Here is a 20,555-nt window from a genome sequence, read left to right as displayed (position 1 = left end):
CCTCTTCACTGGAGTAAACCCTACTTGTAAATTAACTTCTGTTTGTAAATGGTTAACGGTGATTGGAGGGTCTGGGAATTGTTGCCTTTTTCGCCTCCTGGCCATCCCCTAAGAGAGGAAGTGGAGGCCAGTGGGCTGGAGGCCCCCCCCCCCCCGGTTTCTTTTTTATCATACACTCTCTCCACTAATCAACCAGGTCCCATATTGTCTCCCCTCAGCTGGGGTTGGTGAAAGAAACTGGGGTTACACAAGATTTTATTAAGCCTCAAATTCATTTGGAAGTCAATGAATGAATGAATCACAACTCCTGGTTCCAGGTAAACCCCATTCTCCCTGCACCTGCTTTGAGCTTCCATGAGCAGCATTCCAGAGAAGCCCCCTAACACCCCACTCCTTTCTTGAAAAGTGCACCCCTGGGGGGTTATTATGACAAGCCTCCAAAGGTGGATCCAAATGTTGTGGGGAAGGAAAGGTGATTGTAAGCTAGTTTGATTCTCCCTTAAGTGGGAGAGAAAGTTGGCGTGTAAAAACCAACTCTTCTTCCTCCTCAAGCGCCTTTTTTATCCGTTTATTACTTGCTGCTGCTTTGCGAGCCAATTTGTGATGGGGGGGATAATATAATATTGTATCAATTTTATATGATATTATATTAATAGTGACAGGCCAGCAAGCGGCCACGACCACAAGCGTGAGAGAGCTTTGCGCCAGTGTGAAATGTTCAAAGCCACACAACAAGGATGCAAGAAAGCCTCCCTCCACCCATTTCTCACTTACCCTGTTTTCCAGGAAAGCCTCCTCCAGAGGAACCACCTGGTGGTCTTGGTGCTCCTCGGATCTGCCGCAGACCCCGCAGAGGAGGGCGACGTCCTCCTTGCAGAAAAACTTCAGGAGCTCTTGGTGCTTCTCGCAGACGCCCCTCTTCCCTTCTCCCCCCTTCCCACCTGCCTCCTTTCCCTCCTGAAGGGTGAATTTTTTGGCTATTTGGACAAAGTTGGCCAGCTGCTGGTTGGGCCGGAGGGTCCCTTCCTGCGCTCTCCCTCTGCACTGGGGGCAGGACGTTTCTGCCCTAGACGCCCCCCAGCTGCGGGTCAGGCAGGCGCGGCAAAAGTTGTGGCCGCACTCTGCAATGGTCACCGGGTCCCTGAAGTAGTCCAGGCAGACGGAGCAAGAGGCTTCCTCGCACAGCTCCTGGACGAGACCCCCGGCCGCCATGGCTCCCGGGAGGGAGGAAGAGGAGGGGAACTGGTTTGGTTTTCGCGCGTTTCGGAGCAGCGACGGGGCGAGCCCCCTCCTGCAAATCACTCTCAGGTGTGGAAACATCGGCCAGAAGGTGGCGCTGTCCCTCCCCAAACAGCCCTCCTCTGTGCATGGGCGTGAGAGCTGGACGAGGAAGAGAGCCGATTCCTTTGAAGTGCGGTGTTGGAGGAGAGTGTTACGTATACCCTGGACCGCCAAAAAGACAAACCAGTGGGTTTGAGATCAAATCAAGCCCGAACTGACCCTAGAAGCTCAAATGACTAAACTGAGGCTGTCGTACTTTGGACATATGATGAGAAGACAAGAGTCACTGGAAAAGACAATCATGCCAGCTAGGGAAAGTTGAAGGCAGCAGGAAAAGAGGAAGACCCAACAAGAGATGGGTTGACTCTATGGGTAAGCGTGATCTCCCTTATTCTCCATTGGCAAGCGTGGTGTACATTATTCTCTATTGGCAAGTGTGGTTTCCACTAGTTCCTAAGGGCAATCCTGCATTCACTGTGGGCAATTCTCTATGGGCAATCGCTGTCCCTAGTTTTCAGATTATTGGCAAGTGTGCTTTGCCTGATTCCCTATGGGCAATCACGCATTCCCTATGGGCAATCATGTATTTATTGGCAATCGCTGTCCTTAGTTTTTGGGATTCTCTATTGGCAATTGCAGTTTCCCTGTTTCTCTATGGGCAATTGCTGTCCTTAGTTTTTGGGATTGTCTCTTGGCAAGCGTAGTTTATCAGTTTCTCTATGGACAAGTGTGGTCTCCCTTAGTCTCAATGGGCAAATGTGTTTTGCCTTATTCTCTATGGGCAAGTGTGTTTTGCCTGATTCTCTGCGGGCAATCATGCATTCCCTATGGGCAATCATGTATTGTCTATGGGCAATAGGTGTCATTATTTTTTGGGATTTTCTGTTGACAAGCATAGCTTCCCTTTTTCTCTATGGGCAATCATGAATTGTCTATAGGCAATCACTGTCCTTAGTGTTTGGGATTTTCTATTGGCAAGTGTAGTTTCCCTGTTTCTCTATGGGCAATCATGTATTCCTTATGGGCAATCATGCATTCCCTATGGGCAATCGCTGTCCTTAGTTTTTGGGATTTTCTATTGGCAAGTGTAGTTTCCCTGTTTCTCTATGGGCAATCATGCATTTCCTATGGGCAATCACTGTCCTATGTTTTTGTATGTCCCTGCATCTGCCCATTTCCAAATCAACACCAAGGTGTAAATCCCCCGACCCCGAATGGGACTGGCTGCACATTGCTCTTTATAACTGAAACAAAAAGGGCTAGAGAGTTGCTTTTAAAAAATAAATCTGGGAACAAGTACATTGTTGCAATAGGCAGGAGATATAAATATTTTAATTTTTTTAAAACTATGTTGATCTGGTACCAACTTTTTTTAAAGGCCTCAGTTAGTGGGTGGACGAAAGGCCTCCCCAGAGCATCAAGGCAAGGAAATTGCACATGAGCAGGAATTCAGTGTAAATGTAGACAAAAATAAAAGCCAGAATACTGAAGAATCCTGCGCATATGGGTGCCAGCCCAGAGCCCTCATTCCACCCCCTCCCCATTCAATGACAGCATCCTCATCCGTCCATGTTGAAGGAGGACGAGGCCTTGGCTTCGTCTTTGCCTCTTCTCTCTCCTTTGCTTTCCCCATCTTCAACTTCTTGCCAGGCTCCTTCCTTTACAACATTACAAAAAAAAACCCGGCATTTCCCCTTCCCCCAAAGTTTGGGTCCTGCTGCGGTCACCTCTCTCCTTGCAACTTTCTCTGCGCTTGCTCTGGTCTTTCTACGTCCCCCTCAAGCCACCTCCCTTCTATCCGGCTCTCCACCGCCAAAATCCCCCACCTCTCTTCATTCTGAACAAGGGACGTTTCTCCTTTGACCCCTCCATTAACTTCCTTTCTGCTCCCAGACGCCACAGAAACTCTTCAATCCTGCCCTTCCAACCCCTCTGCATCGGTCCATCAGAAAATAAAGCTGGGGGTCTTAGAACTCATCACCAGCCTCTGGATTTTGATAGGACTTGTAGAGCCCAAAATGAAGGGAATCAGAAGATCCTGGCCCAGATTAGGCCCAGAAATTCTGCTCTTTGCAATGGAATCAAAGGTTTAACCATGAGAAGCCAGGAAGGTGGGAAGCAGCACAGACAGGGAGGGTGGGAAATATCCCCTCCTTTACAAAACAAAGAGGGGTTAACTTCCCTCACCTATCGGAGCCTGTGTGGTATAGTGGTTCGAGGGTCTTAGAATCTATGAGGCCCGGGTTCCAATCCTTGCTTGTTGGCATTGGGCCAGTCACACACCCTCACCCTAACCTCTTTCTCGGGAATGTGGTTGTTGTGAGGATAAAATGGAAGGGAGGGGTGATATAAACTGCTGTGGGTCCACCTTTGGGAGAAAGGCAGCAGAGACAAGGTGAGTGGAATATATCGCCTCTTTTACAAAATTGGGGGGGGGGGCGCAGTAAAGAAAGTCCCTGAAGGTTCAGAGCAAGTAATACGTTATGAGATCTCGGTTGTCAGTTTGGAGAAGAAAGGAGCAGTGGTGGCGTCAGGCAGGCAGGAGAAGAGAAGAAGGCCTGCCACCCTCACCCAGTCGTGCCACCACTACGTGAGCCTGGCAGGTAGGTGGGTGGAGTTGCAGCTGCCACCCCCCCCATTGTCCAACTCTGTGGGAGGCAGGGAGGAGGAAAGGGGACCACTTCTGCCCCTATGCCATGGCCCCCTAAACCAGGCAGGCGGAGGCAGCAGCACTGCAAGTGGGAGGGGGCAGGCAGGGGAGGGAGGGAAGGGGAGCCACCATATCCCCCCTCACCACTGAGTGAATCAGGCAGGTAAAGGTGGTGGTGCATTAGATTGGCAGGGTGGGTGTTCAGTGGCCAGCAGGCCAAGCAGGGGTGGGATGAGGCCCCGCTAAACCTCATTTAGTCCCTTTATCACCAGATCTTCCTGAATTGTAGATGACACATTAGTATGATTGTAAAGACTGAGTGCTTTGAAGTGCAGTGTGGTAGACTTGAACTGATGAGGCCTGGGTTCAAATCCCTACTCAGTATAGGGTTGCCTGCCTCCAGGTGAGCGCTGGAGATCTCCCAGAATTACAGATGCAGATGACGGAAATTGCCTCCCCTGGAGAGACTGGCTGCTTCAGAGGATGGACTCTATGGCATTATGCCCCCTCAGGTCCCTCTCCTGCACAAACCCCACCCTCCCCAGCTCTGCACCCAAAATCTCCAGGAATTTCCCAGGCCACAGCTGGCAACCCCAGCAATGAAGCTCAGTAACTCTTGGCCCAACTTCCCTCACAGGGTTGTGGTGAGAACAAAGTAGGAGCACCCAGTTTGTTGGAAACCCAATTAAAGGAGAGCGAGACATCCGTGTGGATGAAAAGGGTTTATCATGATTTGAAGAGAGACACAAAAAACAGGAAATAGAAACCATTAACCCAGCAGGACCCTGGCTATGCAAACCCCCCTCCTGAATTTCTTTCCAACTGGAGCACTGGGGGGGGGGGGCCTCAAGCCAATAAATGAAACCACCCTTGTGGTTGTCCGGCGGTCACAATATACCCTCCCCCCCCCCAATAAAAAATTCAAGGCAGCCCAGTTTTCAAGGTAACGTAACTTTATCATAAGAGCAACAACATCTTTGCAACCAGTGGTATAACTGAACCACAACTGCGATGCATGGAGCAGCCTTGACAGGGAGACGCAATTTCCTCACAGGTGCTGCTTCCCAGTGAAGCACAGAAAAGAGAAAGGCCAAAATATTAACTTAAACTTGTTATGGCCTCTTTCTTCCTCTCCGCGGTCTTTGGTTGTTCCTCTTGTGCTTGAGAGGAATGGAGGCCGGAGAAGAATGGCAGGGGGGTGGGGGGAACACGGACTATTCACAGCTCTCCTTGACAACAAGCCGGTTATTCTTTATGAACTGAAATGTGTCACAGTTGCTTTAAGAAATGAGATACAAATTTTAAAAAGGGAATGTTGGGAAAATGTCTCCATTTTTACTCCAGTCAGTTTTGGGGTTTTTTAGCCCGGAGAGGCCTCATTGATGCTCCTGGTGTGAAGAGAAGGGTCTTAAGGAGAGATTTTGAGTTGGGCTTTTCCCCACACCCGAAAGTAGGGCAGGAGGGTCTCTCCAGAGAAGGAGGCTCCAGAGAACTCGTGGATCAGGGATCCCCGATCAGCGTCGAAAAAGGCCACTCGGCCCCCAGCGTAGTTCAGGCAGACTCGGATCCTCTTGGGCTCCCCGGTCAGGGACAGGGGAAGGAATTGGCCTTTTAAGGCAGCCCAGTAGCAGCCCCCCCACTTCCCCACAGCCCAGATCCCTTTCTCAGGACTAAGGGTGATCCATCCCTTCCTCCTCACGGACTTTCTGGCCACCCCCACAGCCCATCCTTCCTCACTTCCCACAAGGACTTCCCAGAAATGGCTGCCTGCTGTGAATCCCTCACGGCCCAGAACAGTGTAACAGTTTTCAAATCTCTCAGGGTTGCTGGGCAGAGATTGAGCTTTTTCTCCCCATCTCACGCTCTTCCGATCCTCAGACAGGAAGAGTTGGGGATGGGCCGTGTCCGGATCCAGAGTCACATTTGCTGTTGGGGGGGAAATGAGGAGACAAGAAGAGAAGCGTTTTCAGCCGGGAGATTTCTCCCCCTCTGCCCTGTTCTGCGTCCTCCTCCTGCTCCCACCTCTTCATAACCCTCTCCTGGATTTCACAGACTCTCTCCTGCCTCCTCCTGACCTGCTAAAAGGCAGATCAATCTTTCTTGGGTTGCCAACTTCCAGGTAGTAGCTGGAGATTTCCTGCTATTACAACTGATCCCCAGCAGATAGAGATCAGTTCCCCTGGAGAAAATGGCAGCTTCGGCAATTGGACTCTATGGCACTGAAGCCCCTCCCCAAACCCCGCCCTCCTCACACCACGCCCCCAAAACCTCCCATAATTGGCAAAGAGGGACCTGGCAATCCTAAGTCTTCCTGTGTGCTTCAGGAAAAGGCAGGTAAAATCCACAATAAACACCCACAGTAACCCAACCCATTTCTTCCCAAATCCTGTCCCAAGCAGAGAGCCTCGAGAGAGAAGAGAATCATGGATATTTCAGTCACAGGATTCCCCGCCCCCTAAGAAATCATGAGTATTTACATACAAACCCAAATCACATGAAAAATGAGCAGAGGCACAGAATGGGTTGAACACATCTCAAAACAGGGAATACCACTGAATTTGGCTTTAATTGACCCTGAACACAACACAGAGACTGGAAGGGGGTTCCCATTGCTTTCAGCTTGCCAGGGAGATGCGTTTCTCAATTGGCATTTGGGACACTTTTGGATGGACTTGGGGTGGTTTCTATATTCCAGTGAAAGAACAAAGATTGGACTGAATGCAGCTTCTCAGGGAATCTGCTGTAAGGTAACGTTACGTCAGCAATAAAGTGGAGCTGATGTCCTGCCTGCACTCCTCAGAGGATGCCTGCGAGATCAGACCCTCACTTCACAGCCTGCACAATCTGCCTTTCACTCTTCTGTATTTTTAAAGGTTGCAACAGCCAGCCTGATGAAGACCTCTGCTGTGCTTGAAAGCTTACACAACGTTTTGTGCCAATTTAATTAATAAATAATGAAGGTATTTTATTGATTTTGCTCTTGTTTTGAGATTTTGCATGGACCACTACAGCTGTACAAGTTTTTCCTGGATCCCAAGAATGATATTTCTACCCAACCCAGCAGCACCCGCCCCACTCCATCTCATTCTAGCGATGCCTTTCCCTGTATATTGTCACAACAGAAAGGCCTAGAGCAGTGGTTCCCAACCTTTTTTTGACCAGGGACCACTAGGATTTTTTGTTCGGTGCAGGGACCCCAAGGTTCAAAATAAAAATTCTGAGAATTTGAAAATAAACTTTAATCATAACTGTTAGTTAAACATTAAATTTAGAATAATATTTGAATATATATATTTTATAATAGAGAACTTTTAATTGAAAATATTAATTTATTATGGGTTTATAACTTTGTTTCGTGGACCTTAATTTAGTTCTCGGGGACCCCTGGGGGTCCACGGACCCCTGGTTGGGAACCAGTGGCCTAGAGACTTACTTTTTAATGAAGTCTGGGAATTCAGAGAACCAGGTATGCATATTGGTGAAACATATCTATGTAATGATAATACAATTGCCTATTTTTAAAAAACTGAAAATCCCCCCAGAGCTGAGGCAAGGTAATGATCACCACAAGGAAAGGGTCAGGAAAATATTGTCGAAGGCTTTCACGGTCAGAGTTCATTGGTTCTTGTAGGTTATCCGGGCTGTGTGACCGTGGTCTTGGTATTTTCTTTCCTGACGTTTCGCCAGCAGCTGTGGTGGGCATCTTCAGAGGAGTAACAATGAAGGACAGTGTCTCTCAGTGTCAAGTGTGTAGGAAGAGTAATATATAGTCAGAAGGGGGTTGGGTTTGAGCTGAGTTATTGTCCTGAGTTATTATTATTTGAGCTGAGTTATTGTCCCCTGAGTTATTATAAAGTTATAATACTTTACAGTTATTGTCCTCTGAGTTATTATTATTTGAGCTGAGTTATTGTCCCGAGTTATTATAAAGTTATAATACTTTACAGGACAATAACTCAGCTCAAACCCAACCCCCTTCTGACTATATATTACTCTTCCTACACACTCAACACTGAGAGACACTGTCCTTCAGTGTTACTCCTCTGAAGACGCCTGCCACAGCTGCTGGCGAAACGTCAGGAAAGAAAATGCCAAGACCACGGTCACACAGCCCGGATAACCTACAAGGTCAGGAAAATGGCTGCCATAGTTGGGGAAATCTGAATTTTCCCACCCACATAGCAGCCATCCAAGCTTTCCTGCAAACCAGGTTTAAGAAAGATAGGAGAAAACCTGGTAAACCCCAGCAGGTGCACAAATGTGTTGAGGAAGCTGGGGGGGAAACCACTGCAAAAACTAAGCCCTCTTGTGGTGTCCTCGGTGGCAATTTGAAAAGAGCTGCCCTTCTGCACTAGAGTTACCATCACAGAGTTATCATACTTCAAGCATGACCTACCCTGGGCTGGAAAAACAGATATCGCAACAGCCACCTTTGGCAGAAGAATACAAAGACTTTTTGCAGAGCCTTGAAAATGCTACTCTGATACTTGCAAATTTGGCAGCACCAAAGGGTAATTTTTTTTTTAAACAGAGGTAACTTTTCAATGAGGCAGAACTGGTTTGAAAGAAACTTTGCTGCCCTGAACACACACATAGATCTAATATCCAGGAGTTCTGCAAATTTACTGAAAGCTGTGGTAAAGGATTGATATGTTGCGATATACCATCAATGCTGTTTGAAAACGTATTCATTTAAATCAGCCAACAACTGACCCTACGAAGAAGGGAGCAAAACAGAGCTAAGCCAGCATCCGACCTGGAAATATCTGCCTTTCGTCTGTCTGAATTCACTCTAAAATACACTCAGGAGACGGCCTCCTTTTGCCCAGAAGTGTGCATCCAAGTGACAGACGGGGAGGCGGAAGTGCTAAAGAGGAGGCTTGTGAGTGACAGGCACGTAGTTCCCCTTCTTCTCCCAAACATCAAACACAAATTATGTGTGAACAACTGGAAAATGGCACCAGGGCAGGCTGGACGTCTGCCTTTATATACTGCCATTCCACAAAGGCAGCTTTTTAAAAAAAAACTGTGGATCAAATACACAATTTATAGCACCTTGAAGCTGAGGGAAACCCGGAAAGCAGGTAGGAAATCCACTGAGAGAAATGGGATTCCCGACCTGGTCTGGGCCTCTCATGGGGAGGATTCTGAAAGGCCCTCAAGGGCTGATGCCCAGAAACCCTTCTCCCATCATTTCAGTATGGCGGCAGGTAGGTGAAAGGAGGCAGTTCATCCCCTCAGAGTTCACCTTTCATCCTCACCCTGACAGACCTCCTCCTCAGAACAAAAAGGAACTGGTTGAGGCAGGGAGAGAGGTTGAGGAACAAACCAAGAACATCCAGTAATGTTATCTCTGGAAAATCACTAAGCAGAACACAAATTGTAAGGTGAAGCTTTTGAGTTAAGAAATAACTGAACGGTGCATGAAGAAAGATTTACCTTTCTGCAGGTCAAGTCCAGAATTCAGAGTTTCTGAGGAAGCAAAAGAAACGAAAGTGAGCAGCAGATCCTTGTGCCTATCACCAATCATGTGACAAAAACCTCAGTAAATAATATGGTCTCTTTTTCTCTCCGGGAGGGAAGATGTCATGGTATAGCCCCGACTCATCAGATCTTGAAATATTGGAAGGGGTGGTACTTGGACGGGAGACCAAAGAAGATTCTGCAGATTAAGGAAACGGCAAAGAAATCTCTGCTTCTCACTTGCCTTGAAAACCTCTTTCTGGAGTTGCCATAAGTTGTTCGTGACTTGATGGCACATGCGTACATATTTCTTCTGAGTTTTGGCTGAAAGGTTAAGTAACACCTACTTCTGGGTGGAAATTTCCAAATGTTATTTATGTGGAAATATTCACATTTATTTCTACTAGTCACTTTGAGTGACTGGAGATTCACTTCATAGAAAGTATGCTAAGGCCTGCGGCCCAAGGGTCTACTTAGGATCCTTCCAAAGAGTGCTAGAACAGTGCCATCCTAAGCAGAATTATGTCCTTCTAAACCCACTGATTTCTATGGGCACTATCTGAGCCTTGAGACCACTCTGTGGGCTCAGCTACGTCATGCTCAAGTTTTGATAGGTCCAATTTAGCCATAGAAATGCTGCAATGAGAATGGGGGTAGGTGTTCCTGAAAGGGATTGGATGGGGGGGTTGCCATTAAATGAGGATGCCTTAAGGGACAGTTTCCTCCCCTTCCCTTTCATTTTAGGTTCCACCACTGCCTCCCAGTCTGCCAGTCCACAGACACAAATAACTAGAGAGCAGTGAACTACCTAATTGGTATGCACACTCCTCATATTCCTGGGTCTGCTAATGATATAAGGCAGGGGTCCCCAGCAAGGCGGCCACCAATCCCTTTATTGGTGTCCATCAAGTATTTAATGAAGAGGCCAGAGCGAGGTGGAACTTTTGCCAAGCAAGGCTTCTGACTGGCTGAACAGCTTTATAAAAATGTTGCTTTCAAGCTTCTGCCACCAAAAGCAGAAGGATTTTCCCTGTGTGACTGAAGGTTAAGATGCAGCATCCATTTTGTGGCTGGCTCCACTTCCAGTGGAAGCTAGTTTGTGGCTGCGTCTGAATTCCAAAGGGGGCCATGGGCTCAAAAAGGTTGGGGACCTCAATATAAGCAGCCTAAAAGACATCTGGTCCAAGCTAATGCAGAGTCTGAAATCCCTGCAGTGTTTCTTCATTACCTTTGAATTGATTCTTGATGCCCTCCAAAAAGAGATTTAGATCGGAGAAGTCCAAGATGCACCCCTTCTGTGCAAGAAGAAAAGCCACTGGATCCTCAAACACCTCTTTTTCTTCATACCTTGAGAAAAATCATGTCAAGGTACCATCCATCTAATTCTCAATCCCGCCACGCCCCAGGCAGATCGGAGAAACAGAGGAAGGAATTGGCAGAAGGCCGAGAGACAGAGGCTGAGGCTGAATGCAGAGCAAGATGGGAGGTTCTTCAGAGAGCAACGTCCACCTCACTGTAGCTCCTGAGACCCCAAAGCCACACAGGGAATCATTAAAAAATGAAACAAAGGCCGTTTGGGCTCAGAAAACCACCACAGGGGGAGGAAGGGCTCCTGTAACCCCACCAGCCATTTTCCCATGCAGAAACTGTGCTGGGGGGAAAGTAACTCCCCTCCCCAGGGTTGTCTGGACACGAAAAATGGCTGGGGGGAGGCAGGAGCCCTTCCTCCCCTGCAGAGGCATTTCAAGGCCCTACAGGCTCTGCTTTATTACCAAAAGTTCTTGAGTGGCTGAGGGGAACCCAGACCCAACTCTGAAAAAAGCAAACACCAAGTTTCGCCTTCAAAATACCAACCCCACACCCCCTGCCCAGATCTGCCTTGCAAATGTCTAGCAGAAAAAAAAGAAAGCTGGGTGGTTGGAGTTCTGGACTTTAGAGTTAAGGGAGGGGCTGCAGCTCAGTGGTAGAGCATCTGCTTGGCATGCAGAAGGTCCTGGGTTCAATCCCTGGCATCTCCAGGTCAAAGGATCAGGTAGGAGGTGGCGTGACAGACCTCTACCAGAGACCCTGGAGAGCCACTGCTGCTCTGAGTAGACAATACGAACTCTGACAGACCAATGGTCTGATTCAATGTACGGCAGCTTCTTGTGTCCGGTGACTAGGATTGTAGGACCCTGGTTCAATCCCACATGCAGCTATATAGCTCCCTGGGTGAACTTAGACCAGTCCCTCTTTCTCTCAGATAGGGATGTTATGAGGATAAAATAGAGGGCAGAATTAGGTTCAGTGCCTTCATGTCTTTTTATCCCTCTTCCATAATACCAGAACTCAGGGGCACTGAATGAAGTTGAGAATTCACTGTAGATTGAGGTAGTGATGGCCATGAACAGAGAAAGCTTTAAAAGGGGACTAGGCAGATTCATGGAGCAGGGGTCCATCAGCAGCTAGAAGACCTGGTGACCATAGCCAGGGGCAGCCAACCTCTGAATAACACTGCTAGGAGGCATCAGCAGGGGAGGGCCTCAACCTCTACGCCTTGTTTGTTGGCCAGGTAGGGGCAACCCTTGGCCACTGTGTGAAACAGGATGCTGGACCAAGCTGACCACTGGTCTCATCCACCTGGCTCTACTTATGTTCCCAAGAGTGAGGCTGAGAGACGGTGGAAGGAAACAGGTCACATGACATCACCATATGGAAGTGTCCTTCCTTTTGTTTCTTTTAATCATTTGCCCCTGGTGGGAGTAGGGTTGCCAGGTTCCTCCTTGCCACAGGCAGGAGGTTTTGGGGGTGGAGCCTGAGGAGGATGGGGTTTGGGGAGGGGAGGGACTTCAATGCCATAGAGTCCAATTGCCAAAGCAGCCATTTTCTCCAGGGGAACTGATCTCTATTGGCTGGAGAACAGTTGTAATAGCAGGAGATCATCAGCTAGTACCTGAAGGTTGGCAACCCTAGGTGGGAGGCGTGGAAACTTCAACCCCAATAATGTTACTTCTTCCTCTGAAACTACCTGGGGAGACTTAAAGAAGAGGTGCAAATTTTCTGACCACCAGCTGTGTGTTCCCCATCATGGGTTGCTCAGCATAACAAATGCTTTATTTCAGAAGCCCTGTTGTTACCACATGGCAGCCAGTGTGGAAACAGCCAGGAAGTAATCTGAGTAGGAGCAGCACATTTAAGTGCTAGGTGGATTCAGGAACACTGATGGAAACATGGCACACACCAGCTCATGGTTCCTCATGTGTAGCCTCACCCTACCCTCCTTAACAAACGAGCACATCGAATTGGGTTGGGTGGTCATATCCCTGTTCACCTCTAAAATGCCCATAGTCAGTCCCGATGCCAACCAAGGCATTATTTCGGCCAAATAAAGTTTCCATTTTATGGAACTGCCATTTTATGGAACGAATGTAGCTGAGGAGACTCAAACCCTGTATTTCCTGGGGTAGTTTTTTAAATGTTGCTTTCAAAACAGCTGCTGCCACAACAAAAAGATCTTCTCTGTGTGAAGAGAAGCTGCAACATTTTGTGGCTGGCTCTGCCTCCTACAGCACCCATTTTGTGCCAGCCATTCTGTGACTGCGCCCACCACACCAGGGCAGAATTCCAAAGATGCCTGCAGCCTCAAAAAGGTTGGGGACCCCTCTTCTAGAGATTTTCCAGCTAGGTGTCAAAACAGACCCCCCCCCCAATACTACTTCATGATTTCCTGTTGATGAGGCTCTGTGTTTAAGCTGTTTGCCACTGACAGATGGATGGGGATCCATGATCCCAATTACAACCGACTTGTCCCTCAGCCACCATCCTGAAGGACCTTCACAGTGTACCCACACCCTTCCCAGCATAAAGAAGGTTCTTGAGAAAGATCCACTTACCTCTGCAAGGTACTTCTGGCATCCTAAAAAAAAATGGCAGAGAAAGAGAAAGAAGGGAGACCTCAATGGTTACTAAAAGGCCACACCAGGAAGACCCCTCAGACCCTGGAAAATTCTGCACTCTGGCCCTTCTCTAGTGTCCAGCTAGCAGACTCCACTCAAAGCCTGGGGTGCATCTCCATAAAGTGGGAGAAAACCTTTGTGAGGTTAACATTAGCAGACAAAGTGGAGACATTTCAGAGGAGAGTTGGTGATCTCCTTTGGTGATTCAACAGCGGCTACTTTCACAAAAGGGATTTTCCTCACATGGGAAGGCAGGAAGCCCTCCAAGTAGCTCCCGTGGCCATTTATGGATGCAGAGGCATGCCCAGCAACATTCCTTGCATCACTGTGTCACTGTTATTTCCCTTCTTGCCACTGGAGAGCATTTCCCAGGATTAAAAAAATGCTAGATTACAGAAGAATTGAAACAACATGGTGGACCCCTGCTTTAATTTTTGTGTAAATAAAGTCCTTGTTGCAGAGTTATAATTGGAAATGTGCAGCCTGCACTTTATTGCTTTTAAATTAAAAGCCAAATATTAGTGCAACATATCATTATAATGCTACAACACTAGAACAATCTAGCCATGGCCCTTTTCTTTAAAGCTTGAGAAAAGCCCTCTGATGGGGGCGGGGGATGCTGGGCCCACAGGGGCTGAGAGGAGAAGAGCCAAACTCTGTCACCTTTCAGCCCTTTAAAGGGCTTTCCCCCTTTTCCTTGCAGCATTGTAATATGGCTCAGCAGGGAAAGGTGGGGTCTGGGCACAAATGCCATTGCAACTGCACATAAGTGACAGGTTGGCAGCAGCAGCTAGCACAGCAGTGCCACTAACGGGTGTGTGGATGCTACTCCCCTACCACTGGTTGCTGCCGTTGTGTGTGTGCATTCATTTTTGTGCACCAAACTGCACGCAACAAGTATGAGCTACGTTCACCTCAATATACACATCCTCCTTTTAAATCTGGCTGTGAAAATCTCGCCTATGACCCTCGTTCCTGGTGGTCGGGAAAGAGCTACCTGGTGTGACTTGAATGTCGTTCCCCAGACTGTTGATTGACACACAAACACACTTCTGCTTCTGAGATGGAAGCCACGTGGCCTCAGTCTATCAGGGAGGGTAAGAGGGGAAAGCAGCCCATGCACAGAGATGAAAACTTGCTAGCAACACAAACTGGGCTCATTTGCTTTCTGCCCAAGCGAAGGAGGCACAGAAAGGGTTTGGGGCAGCCTTCTCCCAAAGGGGAGCCTGGGCTGTTCCTGCCACACTCTTACCTGCAGGAGTTCACTGGCTGGCTGCTGACATTTCTCCTCCATCTCCCAGATGAGGCTGTCCAGAGAGGAGAGTTTTTCAGAGAGTTCAGTCAGGTGCTGATCCCTGTTTCTTGCCACCTCCTTCTCCACCTCTTCCATCCGGGCCAGCAGAAGTTTCTCTTGCTCCTCCAGAAATGAGTATAGTTGCCTGAACTTGGCTGCCGTCTCTTGCTTCTCTCCTGTAGCTTGCTTCTGGAATGGAAAGAGAAGGAAATCAGGTCAGGTCTTTGCAGTGAGAAGAGGCTCTTCAGAGGACTCCTGTCGAAAGGGCACTTAGGCCTTTCACAGTGATCACATCAGCATTTGGCTGGGAAAAGGAAATAATTCCATGAACCCATCCTGAGGGCCAAAGTACATCTCACTCCAACTCCTGGAGAGGTTCTTTCAGCCACAGAGGACGATGTCTGCAGCAGAAGACCCAGAGAATAGAAGGGGCTTCTTGAGTCCATTTGTTTCCCCAACAAAACACCCTCCATATGCTGACACCCCCCCCCCACTTCACAACAGGCGAAAGGTATGATGTTTGAGTAAAAATATCACTGCGGAGAAAAGATCTAAGAAGTTCCTTCCCCTCATTTGGTCTCCCTGGCTGCATTCTGGGAAAGAAAAAAATTCATTGGGGAAAAGATCGACACGCCACTGAGTATCTCAAGCACTTCTCCCCCTTCCGCCTTAGAATCAGCAATGGCTGAACAACCCTTGGCCCAGTTCAGGATCAGTGGAGTATCTATCAGCATTTCTACCCAGCATTTCTCGGGGTGGGTGGGTGGGACACACCCTCGTCTCTTTTCAGGGACTTCTTCTGGCTTGCAGTGTTGGTGCAGGCACACAAATGGGGAATTGACACATACGTTCATCTACTCAGAATTTATCCCACAGCACAGAGCACATTGGAAAGTCAGCTGATTCAAGAACAAAAACACTTAAGAAAAAAGGGGGTTCTAGATCTAGGTGAACAACCAGGGCAGCCCATTCTTGCGGCACCAGGAGGGCAGTTCTGCAGCATCCTTAGCCCCACTGCCTGGGTATAACTCTGCTTAGCATTGCAATGTTAAGTCTATCTTTGGGGGCTCCTGGTCTGCTTGAATACTGACCATCTGGGCACTGAATTTCCAAACTGGAAAGGGGGGGTTGCCTCGAGGGGTTGACTTTTCTGCTATTTGTACTCCATTCTCCCCCCACCCACCCATACTAGTCCTAGAACTGTTTACTTCAAAGCCATAGTGACACTTACGAGCAAGTCTTGGCTTTCCTTCACTACATCTGCTTTACACGCCACAATTCTTTCCCTCTCCTTCTTCAGCATCTCCAGACGGTTGCAGAACTGATCCTGGGGGAGGAGAGACCCGAAACTGAGACTGGTTCCTTTTTTAGAAGTTTATTATAAAACATAAGAGATGCATAACTGTTATTAAGGGCCAAACTAGATATAACTGCCCTACGTGGCACCCCATTCGCCTCTGATACCCACCAAGAATGCGAAGACATTCATAGTGCCAATTCTGCTACCCACCCATTCCACCCTTGAGCCCACCACAGGAGGGTTTTTTGCATTGAAAATTATTCAATCCCTGGCTTCTCCAGTTGAAGTGAATGGGTAGCAGTTGATGCGAAAGACCTCCACCTGGAGAAGAGCCAATGGCAGTCAGTGTGGACCTGGACACTCCGGACCGGACTCCGGACCGGACTCAGAACAAGGCAGCTTCATGTGTACCTCTCCCGCCCCCAAAAGCTCTTATGATTTAAACTGCTGCCTCACAGCTACTGTGTGCAAGTGGGAGAAACAGACAGGTACCAAATCTGCTCACATTCCCCCTGCCCCCAGGCGAACAGCAACTCAAGGATAGTCATTGAAGTTGAGAAAGCTGTGCGTGTGTGGGGGGGGGTTAAAACTGAGAGTCAGGCAGCTGCCCCCTTGCAGCTCAACTGTATATCACTATATTCTGTTAACATTCCAGTAATATACCCAGTAGTGACATAAATGGCAAAAAGCTCTTGGGAGGTATGTGCATGTGGGGGGGTGCTCCTAGGTCAGGGGTGGGGAACGTCAGGCCTGGGGGCCATTTAAGGCCCACGAAATCATTTGGTCTGGCCAGATCTCTAGCTCAGAAGGATCTAAGACTGGTGATCTGCCCCCTCCCATGGACAGGAATAGCCTCTATTCAAGGCAGATGTGAGTTTGTTTTGCCGAGAAAAGGAACTTTCCCCCCCACCCTTGCAGAAGAGTCATTAGCTTTGGAGCTGCTAGGAACGCCCAAGAAACTGTGTTTCTCACCCGGGCCATGGAGAAACATATTCTCTCTGTACTACAAGAGGGCTGGGGGCAGAAGTGGCAACAATGGAGGGGTTAAAAGGGGCATGGCCAGAATGTGCACGGGGGAATTTCTTAGCCAGTATGTCCTCAATCATTTCATCCCTGCAGGCAGAGGTAGCAGGAGCTGGCTGTAGAATCCAGCCCCAACCATGCAGAGCAGGAGCAACTCCGGCATGCGGTTGGATGGCTACACCTGGCTGGTGCAACAGACCATCCTGTGCCACCAGGTGGGCGAGTGCACCACTGGTTGGATGCCTGCCTGCTTGCCCGCACCAGGGGGGGGGTCATCTGGGGCAGCTGCCTGCTTGGGGCTTGGTCGGCTAATTTTCAAGTTGATAATTTTGTATGGCCCGCGAATGATGTTATAAATATCGAAATGGCCCTTGGGGGGAAAAAGGTTCCCCACCCCTGAGCTAGGTGGAAGGGGACTGGATTGGGGATGGTGGAGGAAATGTGTACCTTCCATTCTACGCTTTCCCAAACCCTCTTTGGGTATGTTCTTCCAAGAAAGAGAATACCAATGCAGGGAAAGCTCGTGTGGAAGCAATCACAGCTGTGGGAAAGGGAGGATTCCTGGTAGTGCCATGGTGCAGTGGAAGGGCCATAGCTCAGTGGCCCTCAGAGTATCTGCTTGGGAAGCAGAAAATCCTTAGTTCAATCCCCGGCTTGAAATGAATGGGTAGCAGTTGAGGCGAAAGACCTCTCTACCTGGAGAAGAGCTGCTGCCAGTCAGAGGGGACCTGCACAGACCAAGGGTCTGACTCTGAATAAGGCAGCTTCATGCGTCGCTCTCCTGCCCCCCAAAAGGTCTTCTTCTGATTTAAACTGCTGCCTCACAGCTACTACCTGCAAGTAGGGGACACAGACAGATACCAAATCTGCACACATTCCCCCCCGCCCAGGCAAACAGCAACTCAAGGACAGTCATTGAAGTTGAGAAAGCCGTGTGTGTGTGTGTGTGTGTGTGTGTGTGTGTGTGTGTGTGTTTAAAACTGAGAGTCAGGCAGCTGCCCCCTTGTAGCTCAACTGTACAATGGGCTGCCCAGACGTCAACACAGCCAGACAGGAAGTCAGTCAATCTCCCCACTTTAGCCTTAGCAGGGGCAAGGAGGTAATGATCTTGGGAGCCACTAAACCAGGAAGGAGGCAGCAAAGAGGTGTTTTCACTCCCCAATTTGGGCCCAGAAGCTGAGGCAGAAACTGGAGACCGTTCCCCACAAAGAGACCAAAGAGAAGGGAAGGATCCACGGCTCTTCCCCACCAACCTCCACCATGTAGATTTCCTACCTTGTACTCTTGGGAGGCCTCCTCAAGAGGAAGGGTTTCATGATTTCTGTGCTCCTTGGATCGGTCACAGACCACACAGATGAGAGCTTTGTCGTCCTTGCAGAAGAGCTTCAGCGGCTCCTGGTGCTTCTGGCAAACTCTCTCTCTTCTACCAACCACGACTGCCTGATACCAAAAACAAGGAAATGGGATTTATATGAGCCTGAGAGTGGGGATGGACCCCACTGAAAGGCAATAGATAAATGACCCCCTGCGTCAGCTGCAGTCCTGGGGCACAGAGGCTCCCGGATCCTCTCTAGCACCAAAAATACTGGGGTGGGGCGGTGGGGCTGGTGTCCATGAGGGAGATCCAACCTTCCATCCCCTGAGTACACAGCTCCCGAAGCCAGCCCATGGATAGAAGAGGGCACCAGACAGAGAGGCTCCTCCAAGCCAGAAATGCTCTGGTCAGGGCCATGGTGAACAGGTCAGATAGGCACCCTGGCTGCACGGTGTCCGCCTGGTGGAGAGGGTGCCTGAGGCATCTAACAATGAGCGTGGTGATGATGTAAGTCAGGGGTCACTTGCTTATGAGGGGAGGCCTGCCCAGACGGTTCCTGACACCATGGAGCTGTGGGTGACACTTCTGAGACAACACCATTGGGCCAGCATCATGGAAGGAACCTCAGGTGTTCCTTCCTTCAAGCCTGCCTTCCATCATTCCTTCGCCTATTGTCTATGGGCAAGTGCGATTTCCTTCATTTCTTCATCCCCTATTGGCAAGCGTAGTGTCATTGTTCCCAGTTGGCAAGTGTGGTCTCACTGTTCCTTATTGGCAAGAGTGGTGTCATTATTTCCTACTGGCAAGTGTAGTCTCACTGTTCCCTTTTCATTGTAGAGATATAAGGGGAAAACATATTTGCAACAAAAGTAGCTAGACACTTTTTAAAAAAAAGGAAAGATGCATGTTCTGGGGGAATTTTGGCCTGGAAAGGGTTAATAAACTCTTTCTCCGTTTTGAATCTCTAAAATATTGTTCTAGAGTGTCTTGAAAGCAGCCACTGGTTTTTTTTTTTTTTTTTTTTTTTGTGGTACTATTATTTGTTTAATGCCTGTTCTGGGCTGCTCTGGCCTTTACCCTGTCCCACAAAGGATGGTCTCCTAGTGGGATGGGGTGAGGAAGAGAAGGAGCGGCAGCCAGGCCCTCCTTTCCATTATGACGGAAAACCCCCTCCTCAAGCGCCTTTTTTGATCCGTTTATTACTAGCAGCTGCTTTGCGAGCCCATTTGTGGCTGGGGGAAATAATATAATATCATATATTCATATTTTATATCAATAGTAACAAGCCAGCAAGCAGGAACGACCACAAGCTTGAGAGAGCTTTGGCCAAAAGGAAATGTTAAGCCACACACAAGGATGCAAGAAAGTCTCCTCCACCCTCTTTTCTTGCAAAGCCTCCTCCAGAGGAATCACCTGGTGGTCTTTGTGCTCCTTGGATCTGCTGCAGACCACGCAGAGGGGGGCTTCGTCTTCCACGCAGAAAAACCTCAGGGGCTCCTGGTGCTTCTCGCAGACGCCCCCCTCGCCTTCTGCCCCCTTTCCCTCTTGCAGACTGAGTTTCTGGATTATTTCCACAAAGTTTGCCAGCTGCTGGTTGGGCCGGAGGTTCCTCTTCCGAGCTCTCCCTCTGCATTGAGGGCAGGAAGCCTCGGCCCCCGACGCCCCCAGCTGCGGGTCAGGCAGGCGCGGCAGAAACTGTGGCCGCACTCAACGATCATGACGGGATCCCTGAAATAGTCGAGGCAGATGGAGCAAGAGGCTTCCTCGCAGAGCTCCTGGACGGCACCTCCAGCCGCCATGGCTGCTTCGAGGAAGGGAAGGGAGAGTAGTCCGTTTCGTTTTCACGCTTTCCAAAGCAGCGACGGGGCGTTCCCCTTCCTGCAAACGAGGGACTCTCATATGTGGCATCAACGGCCTGACGATAGAGCTGGGCTTACCTGCAAAAAGAAAAGCACAAAACCCTCTAGAGCACTGGTTCCCAACCAGGGGTCCATGGACCCCCAGGGGTCCGCGAGAACTAAATTAAGGTCTGCGAAACAAAGTTATAAACTCATAATAAATTAATATTTTCAATTAAAAGTTCTCTATTATAAAATATATATATTCAAATATAATTCTAAGTTTAATGTTTAACTAACAGTTATGATTAAAGTTTATTTTCAAATTCCCGGAATTTTTATTTTGAACCTTGGGGTCCCTGCACCGAACAAAAAAGTCCTAGTGGTCCCTAGTCAAAAAAAGGTTGGGAACCACTGCTCTAGAGAAAGGGCCTGGGACGGAAGGCAAACCTTGGT

The 20,555-nt window shown here is 48.8% G+C and overlaps 1 protein-coding gene across 1 annotated transcript in view; it reads right to left on the bottom strand.

Annotated features, from left to right (window-relative positions):
• LOC130494067 (uncharacterized) overlaps nucleotides 1–20,060 on the bottom strand; it is a 33,707-nt gene extending 13,647 nt beyond the window's left edge. Inside the window, 9 exon segments of the mRNA XM_056867717.1 lie at nucleotides 942–1,404; nucleotides 5,376–5,857; nucleotides 9,371–9,403; nucleotides 10,623–10,741; nucleotides 13,267–13,289; nucleotides 14,582–14,812; nucleotides 15,855–15,950; nucleotides 19,639–19,925; nucleotides 19,928–20,060. Coding sequence (XP_056723695.1) covers nucleotides 942–1,404; nucleotides 5,376–5,857; nucleotides 9,371–9,403; nucleotides 10,623–10,741; nucleotides 13,267–13,289; nucleotides 14,582–14,812; nucleotides 15,855–15,950; nucleotides 19,639–19,925; nucleotides 19,928–20,060 — 1,867 coding nt within the window.
• Between the last annotated feature and the right edge of the window lie 495 nt (nucleotides 20,061–20,555).

Source organism: Euleptes europaea, chromosome 1 (genome assembly GCF_029931775.1).
Source record: "Euleptes europaea isolate rEulEur1 chromosome 1, rEulEur1.hap1, whole genome shotgun sequence".
NCBI lineage: Eukaryota > Metazoa > Chordata > Lepidosauria > Squamata > Sphaerodactylidae > Euleptes > Euleptes europaea.
This window is presented reverse-complemented; position numbering and strand designations above follow the sequence as displayed.